The sequence below is a fragment of the Primulina eburnea genome, chromosome 9, assembly GCF_022965805.1.
Source record: "Primulina eburnea isolate SZY01 chromosome 9, ASM2296580v1, whole genome shotgun sequence".
In the NCBI taxonomy this organism is placed as follows: domain Eukaryota; kingdom Viridiplantae; phylum Streptophyta; class Magnoliopsida; order Lamiales; family Gesneriaceae; genus Primulina; species Primulina eburnea.
Genome location: NC_133109.1, coordinates 32,731,854 through 32,750,861, shown reverse-complemented (window position 1 = coordinate 32,750,861; position 19,008 = coordinate 32,731,854). Strand labels below are relative to the sequence as shown.

Below are 19,008 nucleotides of genomic sequence, written 5' to 3'. Positions count from 1 at the left end.
ATCCCTAAAGTTGCAAATCATCTCCTGATGAAAGAGTTCGTATTTATTACTCTATCTAATGTCTGTTATAAAATTGTCTCCAGAGTCTTGACAAACTATCTAAGGCCCACATGGTTAATATTATTGATGATTACCATAGTGATTTTGTTTCGAGAAGATTGATCTCTAACAACATAATCTTGAGGCTCAAGCCTATTCATTGGATGCATGGTAGAAAAGTTGGGAAACATGGCTTTACGACCTAAAATTTGACATGCGTAAGCCTATCATAGAGTAGAGTGGTGATTCCTTGAGGCGATGATAAAGAAATTGGGATTTGCTCCAGCCTTGACTAAAAATCTTATGAAATGTATCACATCTTTCTCATATTCTTCATCACGAGTTAACCAAGAGACTTTTGGGTAACTGATTCCTAAACGAGGTATGAGACAAAGGGATCATCTATCACCATATTTATTTGTGATATGTTTGCGTGCAGGGTCTCTATTCGATGTTGTCTTAATTCAAAGAGAGAAATCAGTACAAAGGAATCAAGATTACAAATTTAAGCCCAACACTCTCACATTTGTCTTTAATTGCGGATGATAGTCTAATGTTTTTCAGGGCAACTAAATGAGATTACATAAAAGTCAAGCATACCATTGATCAATATGTTAAGCTTTGGGTCAACTTATCAATTTCGAAAATCAGGCCTTTATTTTAGCCCGAATGCAATGCAAGAGCCTTGTCATGCAGGTTGGATGAGTAGACGGAAGCGAGAAGAAATGACCGATGGCTATCCCACCATCATCTTCAGCCCACACAGGAAAAGAATGATACACCGTAGATGGAAATGACGAGTACATGATAATTGACACACATAAAATAGAAAAGCTTAAGGAACTTGATGATTTAAAATCTAATGTTCACCAGCTAGAATGCCACATTGGTTGTATTGCTCAGCTACTCGGTTGTTTCCACTCAATGCTCACATGTTTGTATATCCAAATACTTTATCTATGCCGCTTGCATGAGTATAAAAAAAATTGTCACAATTGGATTAAACTATAAAATATTATTAAAATAAAGATTATTTTTACATAATAGTCAATAAAATCCAAGCCACAAATTAAGTTCGTTGGATACCTACTCTAACACTCACGAGGGAACTAGTGACACCGCATTCAATAGCAAACATCCATGCATGTAATCGCTTTCTGATAGGTCGGACAAAATATCTTAGTTTAACACAATTATCAAACTAAGGAAAAATATCATAAAAATCGGCCAACCTCGTTGGATGGAAATTCCTTAAACCTCAACCAAAAGGCCTCACACATTAATCTTAAAAATCTCAACACCTCAGGTAATGTTCTAAAATTAGCCATGCATACATGAGATAATGTAACTCTTCCATTTAAGATAAAAAATCAAGATCCAATAGGTTTTTAAACCTTGTAAGTACACAGATATAATATCAATGTAAGTCATTAGTAGCCTTTCATTTTATTGGTTTCCTGGCTAAATCATTAACGCTGGTCAGGGTTCTTCAATCAATGTAAAATTTGAGTTAAGTCTAATATATTTTGCTATAATTTTAGAATTTTTACTGGGCAATTTTTTTTTTTGGATCGTATCTAAAACTTGGCTTTCCATTCAGAAAATTAATGGAAATTATTGATTAGATCACACAAGCTATATAGTAAAGTAATGATATCAGTTATTTTTTAAAAAGTATCTACTATTATTGAAGTATTTCTCTAAACATCTCTCAATTTTTTATGGAAATTTTACGATAAAATATCGAAAATAAAAATTTGTTTTTTACTTTCCCAATGAAATAATGGATAAACTAGTGTCTCTATGTAGTTGAAACAATTATCTAAACGTACCTGATAATTTTGTTATTTTCAAATTAATTATTTTATTTTAATTTTGATAAATATATGATTGAATTTTAAAATTTTAAAAAAATAGCATTGTAAAATTTTAAAAGAAAAGCTGTTTTAGGGAGAAAAAAGAATTTTCAATAAAGTTATATAATGAAGATATAATTGTAAATTTAGATAAAGTTTCACCAAATCAATTAAAAGTTTGTTATTATATGTGTGTAAGTATACCCAGCACACCCGATATGCAACAATTTTATTTATAATATATATATATATATATATATATATATATATATTAGGGTAATAAATTTTTATTTTATAGACTTTTGTTTTAGTTAAAAGTTTTAACAATTACAAAAAATTTAATTACAATATAATATTTGAAAACTTAACAAATCGAATGACATGGATTAGTGATATAGTAGTTGAGTAGGTATCATTGAGACCGTCTCAGGATCTTTATCGTGAGACTGGTAACCCTACCATATTCAATAAAAAGTACTCTTAGCAATATAAGTAAAACTTATTGATGCCCAATAAGAATTACATATATGACCAACGTCTCACACAAGTTTTGCCAGTGAGTGTCCATGGAGACGTCTCAGGATCTTAATCGTGAGACGGTACCTATTCACAAACGTAAATCTTAGCATAAAAAGTAATTGTCATGTGAAATAAGAATTATTCAAAATATGACACGTGATACGTCACACAAGTTTTAAAATAAAATAGGAATTGTAGAAGTTTTCCCTTCCAAAAAGGGAAAAAAATAGGGATTTAACTATATTTCAATAAAATTAAATAATATTTACCAAATAAATAACACAAATTAAGTCAGTAAAGGAGTACTCAAATTTAATAGAATAAAAAACATAAATTACAACCGTGAGGAGATAACTATGAATCTATATATCTGGGCTCAACCCCGTATTGATGGGCCCTTGCTAACCTTTTCATTTTTTGGACTGAATTTTCACAGTCCAGACCGAAAAGCCCAATAAATCAATTCCAACCGCGGTTTCATTTTATTACAGGCAAAGACTCCGTCGGCACTTTTCGCCATTGGAGATCTCCAATGGAACTACGCACATATTCCGCGAATAGTTTATAAATTTTGGTGGATTTTACTCATATTAATTTTTTTGGATGAATTGTTTCTGTTGAGTTAATCGTGAATGAGTGGCTTGATGGATCATAAAAAAGTAACATTAGATTTTAACGATAATATTATCTCCACTAGCGTCTAATGATTACCATACAATCAGTTAATTTGTTATTATGGCTTTGAAATCTCTGGCTTCAAATATAACAATCCAAATACGACATTATGTTATTTATCTAATCAATGAAAATACAATATTGATTTCAAATTCTTCCATTCAAAACACAAGACGATAGTATTCCAGTAAATTTATTAGAGGCCAGAGGCTGAGAGCTGTTGGGGCTTATGATTGGGTCATCAGTACTCTTGCTTGTAGAATCATTGTCTTCCTACTCTTTGCTTGTTGTTATTATATCACGAAAATACATTGTCTGGCACACCAACTAGCATATATCTTATTTCTGTCATGCTAAAGTCTGGTGTACTGTATGAACTCTAGATTGCATTTGGATAAGGATTTGATTTGAATTAAGAATTTCGGACTTGAATTTAACTTCAGAGTTCAAACTTATACCATGTGCATTTGAAGTCAATTACAATAATGATATACGTGAGTATAAAGTGAGAGGAGTGAAGCAGCTGGAATTTGCTTATATCAAAATCGTCGTGGAAATTCCATTTTCCAGTGAGACTGTTTCAGACTTCATGCATTTCAGCATCAGATCAACCCATGAAACTGCCAACTGCTGTTTCTTTGATTTAATATCCAGTGTGTTTCATCAACTGATATTTTTTTTTCTGGAATTTAGGAAATGAATATGCTATTATTCTATATGATGCTCAAAAAATGGCTGCATCCATTTTTGTGAGATGGGTTTTACTCCGGCCATTGTTGTCGAAAGCTCGTTTCGTAAGGCACGCCTCCGGGCTTAAGGCTCAGCCTTGATGCCTCAACACAAGCTAAGGTGTGAGTGACCATTCAATGAAGCAAACATCTCGACCATAAATTCAAAAGTTGTAAGAGAATAGTATTTCATTTTCTCTTGTGCGTAGACCGTTTACTTATTTTTATCATAATTGAAGAGTCTCTTTTCAAAATTCGATTATAACATGTCGTCACTTTCCGTGTTAATGGACCATGTGTTTACACATTATGCCCAGGCTCTATTGCACTTTTAATAACCATGAACCTGACCTCCCACCAGTTCCAAGACAACTCTAAAATCGGTCGATCTTGCCGTCTCGTGAGTTAATTTTGTGAAATCAAGAAGAAAGATGAAATGAACATAAGCCTGCAGGACTCCTCGCAATAAGATATCTTGGATGTTTTCAACGTGCCTCAAGAATTGGAAGAGGGTATATTGAGATCATGTAGCATAAAATATATACGGAAGAAGATCTCAGGTGATCTGATCCATTCCCAGTTTCTAACTTCAATGATTGAGAAGTTGCTTCGTGTCGTTTTCGTACATAATTAACCAAGTAGATATCAGTCAAGATTGATTAATCTAAGTATGCCGAAAAGTTGGAATTTCGTTTTACCGTATATGTTGTTCAGCCTAAGGCTTGATCCATTCAAATGTGTGACAATTGACGTATACCTTGATACTTGAAGGAAGTCACATGGGAAACGAACAGCCAAAAGAGGTAGGTAAAACATAATTGTTCTTTAGGACAACCCCACAATTATTTTTTATACCATAGCACATGATGTGTGCTAGGCGATGTATTGGCTGTCGCTTTACCATTGCCAATTCTATCGGACATGTTCTCATGTTTCTTAATAAATATGTACTTGGATTTTGCAAAATGGAAGAAGGGTAGAAAATGAGTTTGGCCCATTATTTACTTCATTTTTTCGAGACGAGAATGAAGGCTTTTGGTGATTGGGGAAAAGCTTTGAATATTTGGTGTTGTTGCATTAAATGCTTGAAAGCATTACATATGGATAAGGCTTGAGGGCGGGAGAGTTGGGTGGACTAGGCTGAAAAGAACCGGATAGGATAGAAATCATTGATTAAGTAAAAAAAAAAAAAAAACCCTCTATTTTCACATAATTTCGTAAAAATCTCAAGTTTTTTTCCTTTTATCAATAGATGATCGATCAGTCCAAACACATTCGTGACACGGAATTCCTTTTCAGTGACACGGAATTTTTTATGTGAAACTTTGAATTTGACCTTTCAGTTTTTGATAAAAACTTGTGTGAGACGGTCTCACGATCGTATTTATGAGACGGTCTCACGATCGTATTTATGAGACGGTCTCACAGGTCGTATTTGTGAGACAGATATTTTATTTGGGTCATCCATGAAAAAGTATTATTTTTTATACTAAAAGTATTACTTTTTATTGTGAATATAGGTATGATTGACCCGTCTCACAGATCAGTATCCGTGAGACGGTCTCACATGAGACTCACTCTCAGCTTTCCATGTTACCGAAATTTTGGTCCTCTTTCAAGAGAGATCTTAGTGTTATTATCATAATTCCTTCTTAGTATCCGTGAGACGGTCTCACATGAGACTCACTCTCAGCTTTCCATGTTACCGAAATTTTGGTCCTCTTTCAAGAGAGGTCTTAGTTTTATTATCATAATTCCTTCATAGTATCCGTGAGACGGTCTCACATGAGACTCACTCTCAGCTTCCATGTTACCGAAATTTTGATCCTCTTTCAAGAGAGATCTTAGTTTTATTATCATAATTCCTTCTTTTTTTTACTATATAAATTTCTCCTTAAATTTGGGTTGAATGGAGGGACATATGTTTCCAAAAATTAACTACGGCATTAATCAACATCTAGAGACTAGAGTGGAGTCTTTGTGGATCACGACAAGGTAAAAAGGGGAAAAGTAGGTAAAATAAGCACATGAACTCACACCGAGTGGACATCCATTCTTGCCCTTTCTCTCTCAAACCCTACCAAATTGATGTGGAGACTCAAGGGTCATCATGTGTTTGCCCTTGTTTTTAAAATGTCATATTCTTTCTTAAGTGGGCCTTTAATAAGACGGTCTCACATATATTTATTAGTGAGACGAATCAATCATATTCATATTTATAATAAAAAAATAATATTTTTTCATATATTACTCAAATACAATATTCCTCTCAAAAAAAAAAAAATTGACCGTGAAGCCTTCTCACATGAATTTTTGTCACTTCAGTGTGGTAGAGGAAGAATAGCGTGGTGATGGTGGCCTAGCTATGATATATTTTAATTCGAAAGCGAAAAAAAATTATGGAGAATACCGTTGTAATTTGGGAAAAAAAATCGAAAGTAACGTAGATAAAGAAATATTGTATCTCGTGACTCCCCCGCGCATGTGTTTTCTTCTATCAATGAAGATTGAGACATTTTATTACACCTAAAATCATTTTTTTGATATAAGAACAAAAGAATGATGAATAAATCAGCATTCCCTACCTTAGCCCTACTTTGGTGCCTAAACTTACACCACAAGGATTGTGGGGGGAATAGAAAATGAAATGGGGAAGGTGAACCGAAGCCCACACACAACAACCACCACACTCATTTCCTTGGCTCTTTCTTTAGCGATCCTTTCTTGCACCTACAACTCTTCTAGAAGCCATATATATATATATATATATATATATATATATATATATATATATGGTGCCTTGTTTGTATTATTAATATAATAACCATCAACTACCATCTCCAGGATATTAAAAAAGTTCAAAAATAATTATCTGCCAAATTACTCACAACTAACTTTTGACATATTTTAAAAGATTTGTTTCTTATCAGATAAACAATAGAGTCTCACTTTGTCGACACTGTTTGGATCTACCTGAAACCATAATTTTCTATGTGCATGTTTATTAATCAGGTTCGACTCGAAAAATATTTAATAGGAGCGATTTACTATACTTCAGGTTAAACAATACACGAAATTAACTGGGTATATTGGATCTTTGTCAGATATATCAAGAACACAAGATCTACCTTGGCAGTTCATCAAATCGGAATAAAGGGTATCAATATTTCATACTACACTTTTATTTTGGAACATACTTCTTATAGTAATTAGCATAAGATTTCAAAGAAATATTCTCGATTACTAACAAGTGTAGGTTATTTTATACTTTGGATCGACTTTTACCAGAAATATGAAGGGTGCTAGTTAGCTCCAACGACTTGATGACACAAATTTGGGGGACTCGAATCGATTTCCAGGCATGGGCCGGTTGTGGAAGATTTTGAGATGGTTAGGAAAACAATTAATCGAAGATTGTTTGTTTGGTAACATTAATTAGTCCATGGTTGTCGCATATGATTTTTTCACTTGTTAAAGTTATCTCATCTATTCTGCGCCACATGAGTTGAAGGGATTTTTTGCCAGTTTTTTGTTGAGTTTGTCCTGTGAGTGAGTATCATATGAGACCGTCTCATTGATATTAATCTGTGAGACTGGTCAACTCTACCCATATTCACAATAAAAAGTAATATTCTTAGCATAAAAAATAATATTTTTTCATAGATAACTCAAATAAGAGATCTGTCTCACAAATACGACCCGTGAGACCGTCTCACACAAGTTTTTGCCTAGTCCTAAATATAAGTACACGGTAGACATGTAAGTAATATGTATATATACATAAGAAATCATCCTTCTTTGCATAAATGATGTGCCTAATGGCTAATTGCGCCTCTCTCACCAACTCACATGCGTCTCATGCAAACATTTCCTTTCTCTTCATGGAGTCAAAGGCTTGTGTATGTGTATATATATAAACCCCATCAATCCCTGAAAAGCCGGCTTTGATTCCCAAGCACCACTGAGGCTACCTACACTTTTGACACCCGCACACACACATACACACACTCACGTATAAATCCATCCACTATAAACAGTATACCAAAACCATCCCAAATAAAGAAACCGAGAAAAGAGCAAAAGAAAGAAAAAAACTTTTGAGAAAAAACAACAGCCAATTGAAATTCAGCTCGAGTCTTTAAGTTCAATATAGAAGCACTACTGAGAAGTTTTTAATAATGGGAAGGTCTCCTTGCTGTGAGAAAGCTCACACTAACAAAGGAGCATGGACCAAAGAAGAAGATGATCGCCTTATTGCTTACATAAGGGCTCACGGTGAGGGATGCTGGCGGTCACTGCCCAAATCTGCCGGTCTTCTCCGCTGCGGCAAGAGCTGCCGCCTCCGGTGGATCAATTACTTGAGGCCTGATCTCAAGCGTGGCAACTTCACAGAAGATGAAGATGAACTCATCATCAAACTCCATAGCCTTCTTGGTAACAAGTAAGTAGTCACCCATATAATATTGTTTTTCTGTCCAAATCATTATCAACTTCGATTTTTCGCTCTAACTTCCCAATCACCTGTAAAAGCCATAGGAATAAATGCATGGGCGGATCCGGTGTAGCAAGGAGATAACATCCCTTTCAAATTGAAATAATCTTTCAATAAAAATTTTGAATTCTATCCCTAAATTCCATACTGGGTCGCAACCGAGGTCTGTCCTGGATGCACGAATGCATGTTCCTATTTAAAATCCTGTTTTTGGTCCTATTCTTGCTGCAGTGGTTGTCCGTTTATCTTCAAAACTTTTGGGGTCCATTTATTAGTTTTACAAGATGATTCACACGCATAATTGCTCTTCTTACATTAAATTAAATTGAGTTTCCTCGATTTATGTTTAGATGGTCTGTTATTGCCGGAAGATTACCGGGAAGAACGGATAACGAGATAAAGAATTATTGGAACACTCATATAAGAAGAAAACTCATAAGCCGTGGGATTGATCCCACAACCCACAGATCAATCAACGAACCCGCATCACCTCCAGTACAAGAAATCAAAACCATCTCTTTCAATTCTGCCCCAAAAGAAACTATAAGTACTACCAGCACCACTGCATGTGGGCTTTCAAGTAAAGTAGAAGAGATGATCCATGCTCAAGAACCGGGTCCGGACCTGAATCTGGAGCTCCGAATCAGCCTCCCATACCAGCAAGATCCATTCAAGACAGGAGGAGGAAGGAGCAGCGGCGGCAACAGTAGTACCCTGTGCTATGATTGTAGCATGCCGGGTATACACAAGACTGAAGATTGCAGTTGTATTACCACCAACAGTTTAATTAGTGGCAGCAGCAATTCTGAGAGATATGACTTTCTTGGGTTGAAGACTGGAGTTTTGGATTACAGAAGCTTGGAAATGAAATGAAATGAAAAATTAAATGAAATATTTGTTCTGGGTTCTTTTAATTTTTCCTCTTTTTTCTCCATCTTATTGTGTAATGATGATAATTAAATATAATTCAATATATAATGTTAAATTAATATAAAGGGAAATGTAAATCAATCGACTGATTAAAGTTTTTACGGAGTTTGGAGCATTTACTAAATTTTTTGCAGAGATTTGGTGAATGTTTCATTCAAATTCATGTTGAGAATGACTTTATTTTGCTGCTCACTTTCTCTGTTCATAATATTTTATATGCCCCATTCTCTGTGCAGAAAGTTGGTGCAATTTCATAAATATCACCAAATCAGTATATGCAGTAGGGACCTGACAGCAGGTTGATTTCTCTGTAATAAATTTTTATTATTTCATTTTTTAACCCAAAAAAATAATAATCAAGAAATCAATTCTATCCGCTGTTTTTGACTTGTGATATCAGATTCCTCGGGTAAACGTTTTTTCTTGAAAGTGGCAAACCATTGCTTCGATTTAGGTGAAAAGTGCTTCTTCAATAATTCGCTGAATTTGTAGTAAAAATTTGATCTTTCGGCATTTCGACTTATTATTATATATTGTTTATGTTTTTTTTAAAGGGAATTTGAATTTTTTTTGATAAAAAATATGTAGCTGTTCATCCTTATCTTTGGTAGCTTTAGATGATGAATCATGTGACATGGGAAATTTCGGACACTTGAAAAAAAAAATCTGTTAATTACTTTTTCTTTTTCTAATTTTAGATTCCTTTCGTGGTTTGTCTTCTTCTTCTTTGCATGAAGATAAGCTGTGAGAGGATGAGAATTGAGAAAATAAAGAATGCCAACTTAATAAACAGGTAACCAACCCATCACTTCAAATTTAAATAAATTAATGGAAAACAATATTTTATGACAAAGATAAATTCTTCTGTCCCATCCAATTTTCTTTTATTTTTCCTACACATATTATAAGGATTAATAACGTATCTTTGAAATAATATTTTTTTTCCATTCAAATATATTATTCATACAATAATTTCAATTCAAACCTCATATTTCGAATTTGATAATTCATATCTAGTACCTACCTGTTGATGGGAATTATTAAATATATATTTTTTGTTGATATATAAATATATTAGGCGAAAACATTTGTGAGACGGTCTCACAGAACGAATTTTGTGAGACGGATCTTTTATTTGGGTCATCCATGGAAAAATATTACTTTTTATGTTAAGAATACTAATTTTTATTGTGAATATTGGTAGGATTGATCTGTCTCACAGATAAAGAATTCGTGAGACTGTCTCATAAGAGAGATACTCAAATAATTAATATCCCCATTAGAATTAGGTTGGAGGGAGATATTAAATGAGTGGAGAAATTAAATTAGCAAACAGTCCGTTCTTAACCAAACAGCCATCTACCAACTAGATTAGGAGGTTACCTCTTTTTAGCCATGATCCACCAAACCTACCAAGATTTTCAATTATTGTTTCCCCCTTGCAATTAGAATATCAACCAAATTTAAATGATTTTCAAATTACCAGAAAATTCGCTTCCGTCAAAATTTTAAAATAAGATTATTTTCTTTTGAGTCGTATACGTAGATCGTTATCTCAGATTAAGAAGCTATATGACACAATATTTTTTGATGTTTTTGTTATTTTATCGAGCTTGAGCTAGAAAGAGAGGTTTATTATAATATAATTGATGTTGAACTCGAAACTTCGTCTCAAACTAGATTTTTGTATCAAATGAGCTTTATATGTCATCGATGAATTCGTTATCTCATTTCGTTTACATAAATAATTGTAGATGTATATGCAAATTTTAAACATTCTTTTATAATATATTAGGATTTGGAACTTTCGTTTTCTGCCCATATCTTTGTAATAAGAATATATAAATATGGTCACACCTTGTAATTCTAATAGTCCCCCATGCCTTGAATTTTATTTTATTCAAACTATAATTTTAATAGGCAAAAATTTGTGTGAGACAGTCTTACAAAGCGTATTTGTTAGACAGATATCTTATTTGTGTCATCCATGAAAAATTATTACTTTTTATGCTAAGAGTATTATTTTTTATTGTAAATATCAGTAGGTTGATCCGTGAAAAATTATTACTTTTTATGCTAAGAGTATTATTTTTTATTGTAAATATCAGGAGGTTGATCCGTCTCACAGATAAAGATTCGTGATACCGTCTCACGTATAAAGATCCGTGAAATCGTCTCACAAGAGACTTACTCATTTTGATATATGGAATGCAAATTGGTAATGTGATTAGGTCAAAAGGCAATTCCATCTAAACCACTTTCGTCCAATCCAACAATATTTAACTTTTCTGATAAATACCCCTATGATCATAATCAATACAATAGCCACACATTTTGTGAAGACTTTGGTACAAGTAATTAATTAAATGGAGACAACTGAAATTAAATTAAAACCGAATTCGGGCTAATTTGAATTTCACGTTTCCATTTTGGAATAATTAATGCCATAATTATTGGGATTGATTAATTAGAAGTATAGAAATAATGTTTCAATTAAGTGTATAAAGTAAGTTTCTAAATTCAAATAAAAAGGCTGGTGTTATTAAGTTACCTTTACAATATTTAATCACAAACGGGGAGACGTGTAAAGATAAAAAAAAATAGAGTGTAAATAACAACGTCGTGTGATAAATAAGATAAGAAACAAGAATGATTCATCTATCACCTTCAAACTTTTAACGCACATTTTGTTTGATTTTAAACTTCAACTACAACAATTAAATTCGTAATAAATGACTAATATACATGTATATGCAAAAACTTGTGTGAGATGTTCTCACGGGTCGTATTTTGTGAGACATGTCCTTTATTTGGGTCATCCATGAAAAATATTACTTTTTATGCTGAGAGTATTACTTTTTATTGTGAATATCGGTAGAGTTAACATGTCTCAAAGATAAATATTCGTGGGACTGTCTCACAAGAAACCTACTCACATGCACGTACGTTGCTATTAGCTAGTCATTTTATGCGTTAGTTTTCAAACTTTTTATTGATTGCACGCCGGAATAATTTTGTTTTTGATTGATTCGAACTATGTAATATTGGATAGCTACGATCAACAAATTACAAACGATGAGAAAGCCTTAGCAATTTCCAAAAATAAAAATGGAGTCTCCTTAACAAAACCCTAGATCATGCGATGCGTCCGAAAGTGAGAAAATTAAAGATTCATAAACATGCCAATAATGAAAAAATGAGAAATATTTAGTTACCATTGAGACAAATCTATCTGATTATTTATATTCCATTTGCACCAAAATCTCAAGTGATCAATCTTGCCGATATTCATAATAAAAAGTAATAATTTATTATAGATGACCAAAATAAGATATCTGTCCCACAAAATACGACCCGTGAGACCGTCTCACACAAGTTTTTGTCATTATTTTTATTATTATTATTATTATTATTATTATTATTATAAGGTGGATAAATTTCAAATTTCTTAAACAATAATGATAAATAGGTCCATGTTGATGAGGCTTTGAAAGTTGAAACCCCACCACCTAAAATTTATTAAATTAGTGTACCTAAGATGCATGTAGATATTAATTACTACCTATCATGAGGTGTTTGGTAACACTAGCCTAAACGCGACAATTTATCCAACATTTAATGCATAAAATAATTTTTCTAAATTCGAATAAAATAATCTGGTAAGTTTTGGTACTTCACAACAAATAATATAAATAATTGAAACTCGTTTTTCTTTATTTATCTTTTTTACCTTTTTTTTTCTTTTTAAAAAAAGTTAATTTGATTTCTTGTAAGATTTTTGAAACATTGATCCATATTTTGGGGGAATATCGTCACCTCTACCTAAATTATAATTTAATGGTATAATCCGGCAAAGAAGCCAATTGGCATCGATCGATCTATGCCCTTTTTGGTTATAAAATAAAAGTTAGGCTTTGTTTGAGTTTTATTGTCTTCATATTAGTTGGTAAATTTCCAAATAAAAAACGATGCAGAAAAAACGTGATTTTTGTGTTTTTTTTTTCAAATTTCAGAACGTCGAAACTCGATTCGATAAAAGCTCGTTCAAGCTTAAGCTTTAGAATATTCAGATTGTTAGCTCATAATCAAGTTCGTTAGTAGGTTTTTGAGTCAGCTCTTAGATGAAAAATGATAATTTTAATATTGGATTTATAAATCTTACACTTTTCAAAAATATAGAAAAGTCTATTAATAGAATAAAATTACTAATTTTAATAAGAATAATATATTTTTAAATCTAAATATATAATTTATTTTTTAATGAATTAATGAATATTTAAACTTATAATTTATATTTATTGGGCTTGTTTACGCTCGAATAAGCTTTGTGAGCCACGTATGTATACGTTAAATAATGCTCGATTTCGATTCGGTTATAAACGAATAACTCAAATATTCAAAAGTTAGACTCGATTTCATCCTCACTCACTCATATATTATAGAAAATATCTTCTCTTTCTTTTTAATGTATATGCCAAAGCAAAAATTTAAGGTAAATTCATATCCATTTAATCAATTCTCAAAACCCTAAAATCCAATCATCAAAATTCTATAACTTATCATATACCAAACTCTTAAATTCAAGACGAGATTTCAGGTTCAAGACCGATTTCAACAAACTCCTCACAAACTCAAAAAACAGGAAAAATCAAAATCCTAAAATCCAACCACCAAAATTCAAAATTCAAAATTCTAAAACTTCTGACACCAAAATCCAAAATCTAATTTCAAAATTTTCACAAACTCCTCAACAACTAAAAAAAATTCCAAATCATATCCTAATAATGCAGTTTTAAAAAAGGAACAACAGTTGAGAGCAAAAGGACAGAAGCAACTGATAAAGCCACGAACAGTGGCTCTTTGAATATAGAAAAGGTAGTGCCTTTTCAATCACACAAAAGCTCCCGTGCGATTATCTCATAAGTCAATTTTATACATGAATATTCGATTCGAGTAATCAATAAAAAAATATAATTTTTTATTATAAATATGAGCATGATTCACTCGTATCACAAAGAAAGACATGTGAGATCGTCTCACAATTATTAGATTGATTTTTTATTTGGGAGGTTAGGTAGAAACATTAGAAGCTTCCGCCAGATATTTTTCTGCTAACACTCATATTATTATGTATTATTTTACCAGATAATGACGTTTAAGCACACTAATCTCGTCATTAATTGGTTAATTGTTGTTTGTAGCTTTCCAAGAAAATCATATTTGCTTATTAATTACATACATACTTCGAAGTCCAACTCCAACTACCATCACATGCAGTGCCTTGATTGTGGGCCTAATTGAATTTGTTGCTGATGGGCCCTACTGGTCCAACCCAAAACTCAACTCATTCACTATCACGGGCCCACTCCATTTCTTTTTCCATTCTTAATTGAGTTCAAGATTCATGGTGGAATCTTCGGGGAAAAAAAAGGAAAAACACAGAGATATATTCACAGTGGAAGTGCGTGTCAAAATGGTCATAACGAATGATCCCATCGCGATTTTATACGTGTCAACCCTACCGGACTACCCATATTCATAATAAATAGTAATACTCTTAACATTAAAAATAATATTTTTTCATATATCACTCAAATAAGATATATGTCTCACAAATACGACCTGTGAGACCATCTCCCACATATTTTTGCTTTTCATGAATTATCAGTAGTTAATAATCAAACTGATTCGTGGTATTATATGATTTACCAAAAAATGTGTATGTTCGCAGTATTTTAAACTAAGAACGGTTGATAGCTGATAAATGATATGTTTTATGTTTTTCTCGACTATCTCTTTAGATGATTTTATTTGATCATCGTGAAAATAATACTTTTGGCATGCAAAATATATTTTTCAAGAGTTGAGTAGAGTTGAGTATGCGATCTCACGAAATTAATATGTGAAACTGTCTTACGAAAGTTTTGTGTTATACCTATTTGTGATCATATATGATTTGCCAAGATTTGATTTTTTTTTTTATTACTTTAATTTAATGCGTCCAATTTGATTGTTATTTGGGCCCAAAAATATAAAGTTGACGAAGTGCGGTTTGGAAGAATAATTTCTTAACAATATAAAACGTAAGTAAACTCCTTAAACTAGTGTAGTGCATACTCTAGAGCTTAGACTTCACTTTAAGTTCCACCAACTTGAAATCGTCGTCTTCAACTTATTACGCTATTTTGATATAATATTAACTTTAAAATAATATAATTTTAGCATCAAATACAAAACTCATATCCAATCTATCAACTCTAAATTCTATACTAAAAATAATAATTAAACTTACAACTCAATTTAATATAATAATAAAATTTACTATTAAATTTGGTAAACTTGTTTATATATATTTTTATAATTTTTATTAATTAAATATAATACATACAATAATAAGTAATATAATTATTTATAGAAATTTTTTCTAACAAAAATTACAAGTTTATCGAAATAATATGATCAGATTATTGAAGCTTAAAACCAACACACGTTATAATTAACCATTACAACAAATAAATTCTAATTATTTGTTGATATTCTCATTCTATTTCACATATTTTACATTTTAAAAAATTTCTAAAATGGGTTATTTAAATTTTGACTTACACAAATTCAATTGAAAATAATTTTCTATTTCCTTTTTTTAAATTCCTTTTACGTTGACAATCAACATGGTGCAATAGATACGGCTATTTGACAAATTAAATATATTTTTTTAACCATAGGTTGCTATAATTTCAGAAATTATGGAAGAATGCGGAGAAAGTACATTAATGACTGCTTATTTGAAAAAAAGTATGTATCTGTAAGACAGATCAACCATTACCGATATACACAATAAAAAATAATACTCTTATCATAAAAGTAATATTTTTTTATGGAATAACCTAAATAAGATATCTGTCTCACAAAAAACGACATGTAAGACCGTCTGCACAAATTTTTGCTTTTGAAAATAATGTCTAGTGTCATTGGAATATATATCGATTGTTCTTGTATGTATATATTATTTTTTATGGTAAAATGGATTCTGAACTTTGAAATTTTATTTTTGATTTTATTTTTATTGAATTGTATTGTTCTATGTGGTTTTGTATAGTTCGTTATTCTCTTAGGGTGTGTTTGGTTGAGTGGATTAAATAAGGATAGATTAATAGTCAAATATTTATCATTAAAATTTTAAGATGTTTTAATAATCATTTTGACCTGGTTTAAGATCCAATTTTATTAATCAAATAGTTATCCATAAAATTGGATCTTAAACCAGGTCAAAATGATTATTAAAACAACTTAAAATTTTAACGATAAATATTTGATTATTAATATATCCTTATTTAATCCACTCAACCAAACACACTCTTAATAGACAATCGAGAATGTGTTGCATAACACACATATAATACGTGATCAATATCTAGCGTATTCTTAATAATCTAGTGGCCCCCCTGCGTAAGATAGCGAACGCATTGCAGGTGAATGGAGTTGACAAAGTTGGTGTGATATGATTAGAACTAGGTAGGCCCTACAGGCCCATTGGGGATAAGAATGGAGACTTGATAAATGTATGGGCCCAAGCCCATAAAGAGAGTTGCGGTGACGCCACCAACCGCCCGTTGCTCACGGCCATCAGTGGATGGTTGCCTCCGCCCATCACTCTTCACATCACTATAATTAACCATCCAATGAATTATATATAATATATTTTTTTCAATTTTGTGACCTTTTCGCCCCGACGCCTATAATATTTTTTTCCTCCTTGCATGCCTTCAATCAATCATATATAATCATATATGATGATGTCCGGGTGAATTGATAATGAGCTTGGTGGTCAATTACACGAGATCAAGTTGGTTTTTGCCATGGTACGTCAGGATTTAGAATAGGTCTCTTGTAAGACGATCTCACGATCCTTTATCTGTGAGACGAGTTAACAATGTCGATATTCATAATAAAAAATAATACTCTTATCATAAAAAGTAATACTTTTTCATGGATGACTTAAATAAGAGATATGTCTCACAAAATACGATCCGTGAGACCGTCTCGCACAAGTTTTTGCCCAGAATTCATGTGAAAAAATGTTCAAGCTTGAAGTATTTACACACTTGAGAGAACAAAAAACGTCAGTGAACGTTATATAACATATAATTTTATTTTTGTAAAAGACTCGTACCAAATTTCTAATATTTTCAAATAAAACCATCTACTAAGTTGTCTACTTAATTAAATAAGTGAGTGAAACATTCAATTAAGAATCAATCAGTCTTTAATATTTAGCTGATATCGATGCAACTTGCCCAGTTGGTGTGCAGACGGATTCTTCATCCTTCAATTTCTTTTGTCCTTTTTAGAAATTATTATAAACTATATTATATAAAATTGAAAAAGTGTAATATAGAATATAATATTTTCCGATACTATATTGTCCATAACGACTTTACGACCTAACATTTGCCTTTGCAAGCATCCTTATGTGTATTTTAGACAAATCACAAAGAAATTGACCATTGGGAGTCATTGATTTAGGGAGCAAGAAATTAAAGTATTGGTCAATGGATATCCATCACGGAATAATCAACAAATTTTGGTGGAAGTTATGTGATGAGAAAATATATCCAATTTTAAATATTATCGTGACATTGGAATACGGGTTGAGTAGAGTAGAGTAGAGTCGAGTCGAATCGAGTCGTGTATATACAATATAAAAAACAATATTTTGATTACAATATATCGATTAATTTTTTTTAAAAAATAAGTAGGATTTAAATTTTTTGGTAGAAACTTTGACATTGCCGACAAATTAGACAAATCACAAAGAAATTGACCATTGGGAGTCAAAAAAGGGAATGAGATGGAATTAATATCCAACTGTACACTAAGTTAGAGCTACCACTTTGCCTGCGCGGGCATAGTAACTCCCAACCGATTGGACTAAAATTAATGTGGTATGGCTTTGTAATCGATGAAGATGACCCATTGGCCCCATGACTCACTCAATAGTATGGACATATTATATATATATACATGATTTGGTGAAATAAATTAATCTATTATTTACAAGTGTACACTTTCTTGAGTCAAGTGTGTATGACATAGGATAATACTATAATGAATGACAGTTTGATAAATTTTCGTTCGTCAAGTTGTTGACGTTGCGCCGCTTGATCTGATTGGTTTGGTGGATCATAAAATAGTGAAGTCAGATCTCAACGAATAATGTCTCCGTTTAGGACACGACTGACAATATAGAAAGTGTAAGAGTGATATATAAGAGATATGAGACTCACCAGCACATAGACACACACCTCTCTGGACTCGTGTACCTAATAGTCCGCTATTAACATTCAAGTAGATGCACTCTGCGCTATCACGAGTTTAGGGAAATAAAGTTGTGCATTGGCTAATAACTAAATTTTTTGACTTAATGGTAAGCTTGGATCCCAACAATTGATATCAGAGCAAGATCATGGGTTCAAACATCTCAATAAGCATATTTATATACTTTTTGGGGGTACTTAGTTAAGCGTGTGCATGAGTGACAATGATATTAGGATGGGTAACCTCCTGAAACTTCTCGTACATCGAGCTGTTTGATTTGGTTGTCTAAGTAGGCCGTAAAAGAACGGCGCTTGATCTGCTAGGTATAGGGTCGGCGTTAGCTGATAGGGAAATGAAATGACTTATATACAAAAAATATGAAACAACAACAATAGATAGATACGCACCTACTCGACTCGTGAGCCTAACATGTCGACCCATTAACATTCAA

General features: G+C 32.2%; 1 protein-coding gene across 1 annotated transcript; it reads left to right on the top strand.

The window, feature by feature from the left end:
* Window positions 1-7,670: 7,670 nt before the first annotated feature.
* LOC140841806 (myb-related protein 308-like) lies at window positions 7,671-9,400 on the top strand. Its single transcript, XM_073209493.1, has 2 exons — window positions 7,671-8,258; window positions 8,660-9,400. Exons 1-2 carry the CDS (start codon window positions 7,996-7,998, stop codon window positions 9,180-9,182), a joined length of 786 nt encoding a protein of 261 aa, XP_073065594.1. The 5' UTR covers window positions 7,671-7,995; the 3' UTR covers window positions 9,183-9,400.
* The last annotated feature ends 9,608 nt before the right edge of the window (window positions 9,401-19,008 follow it).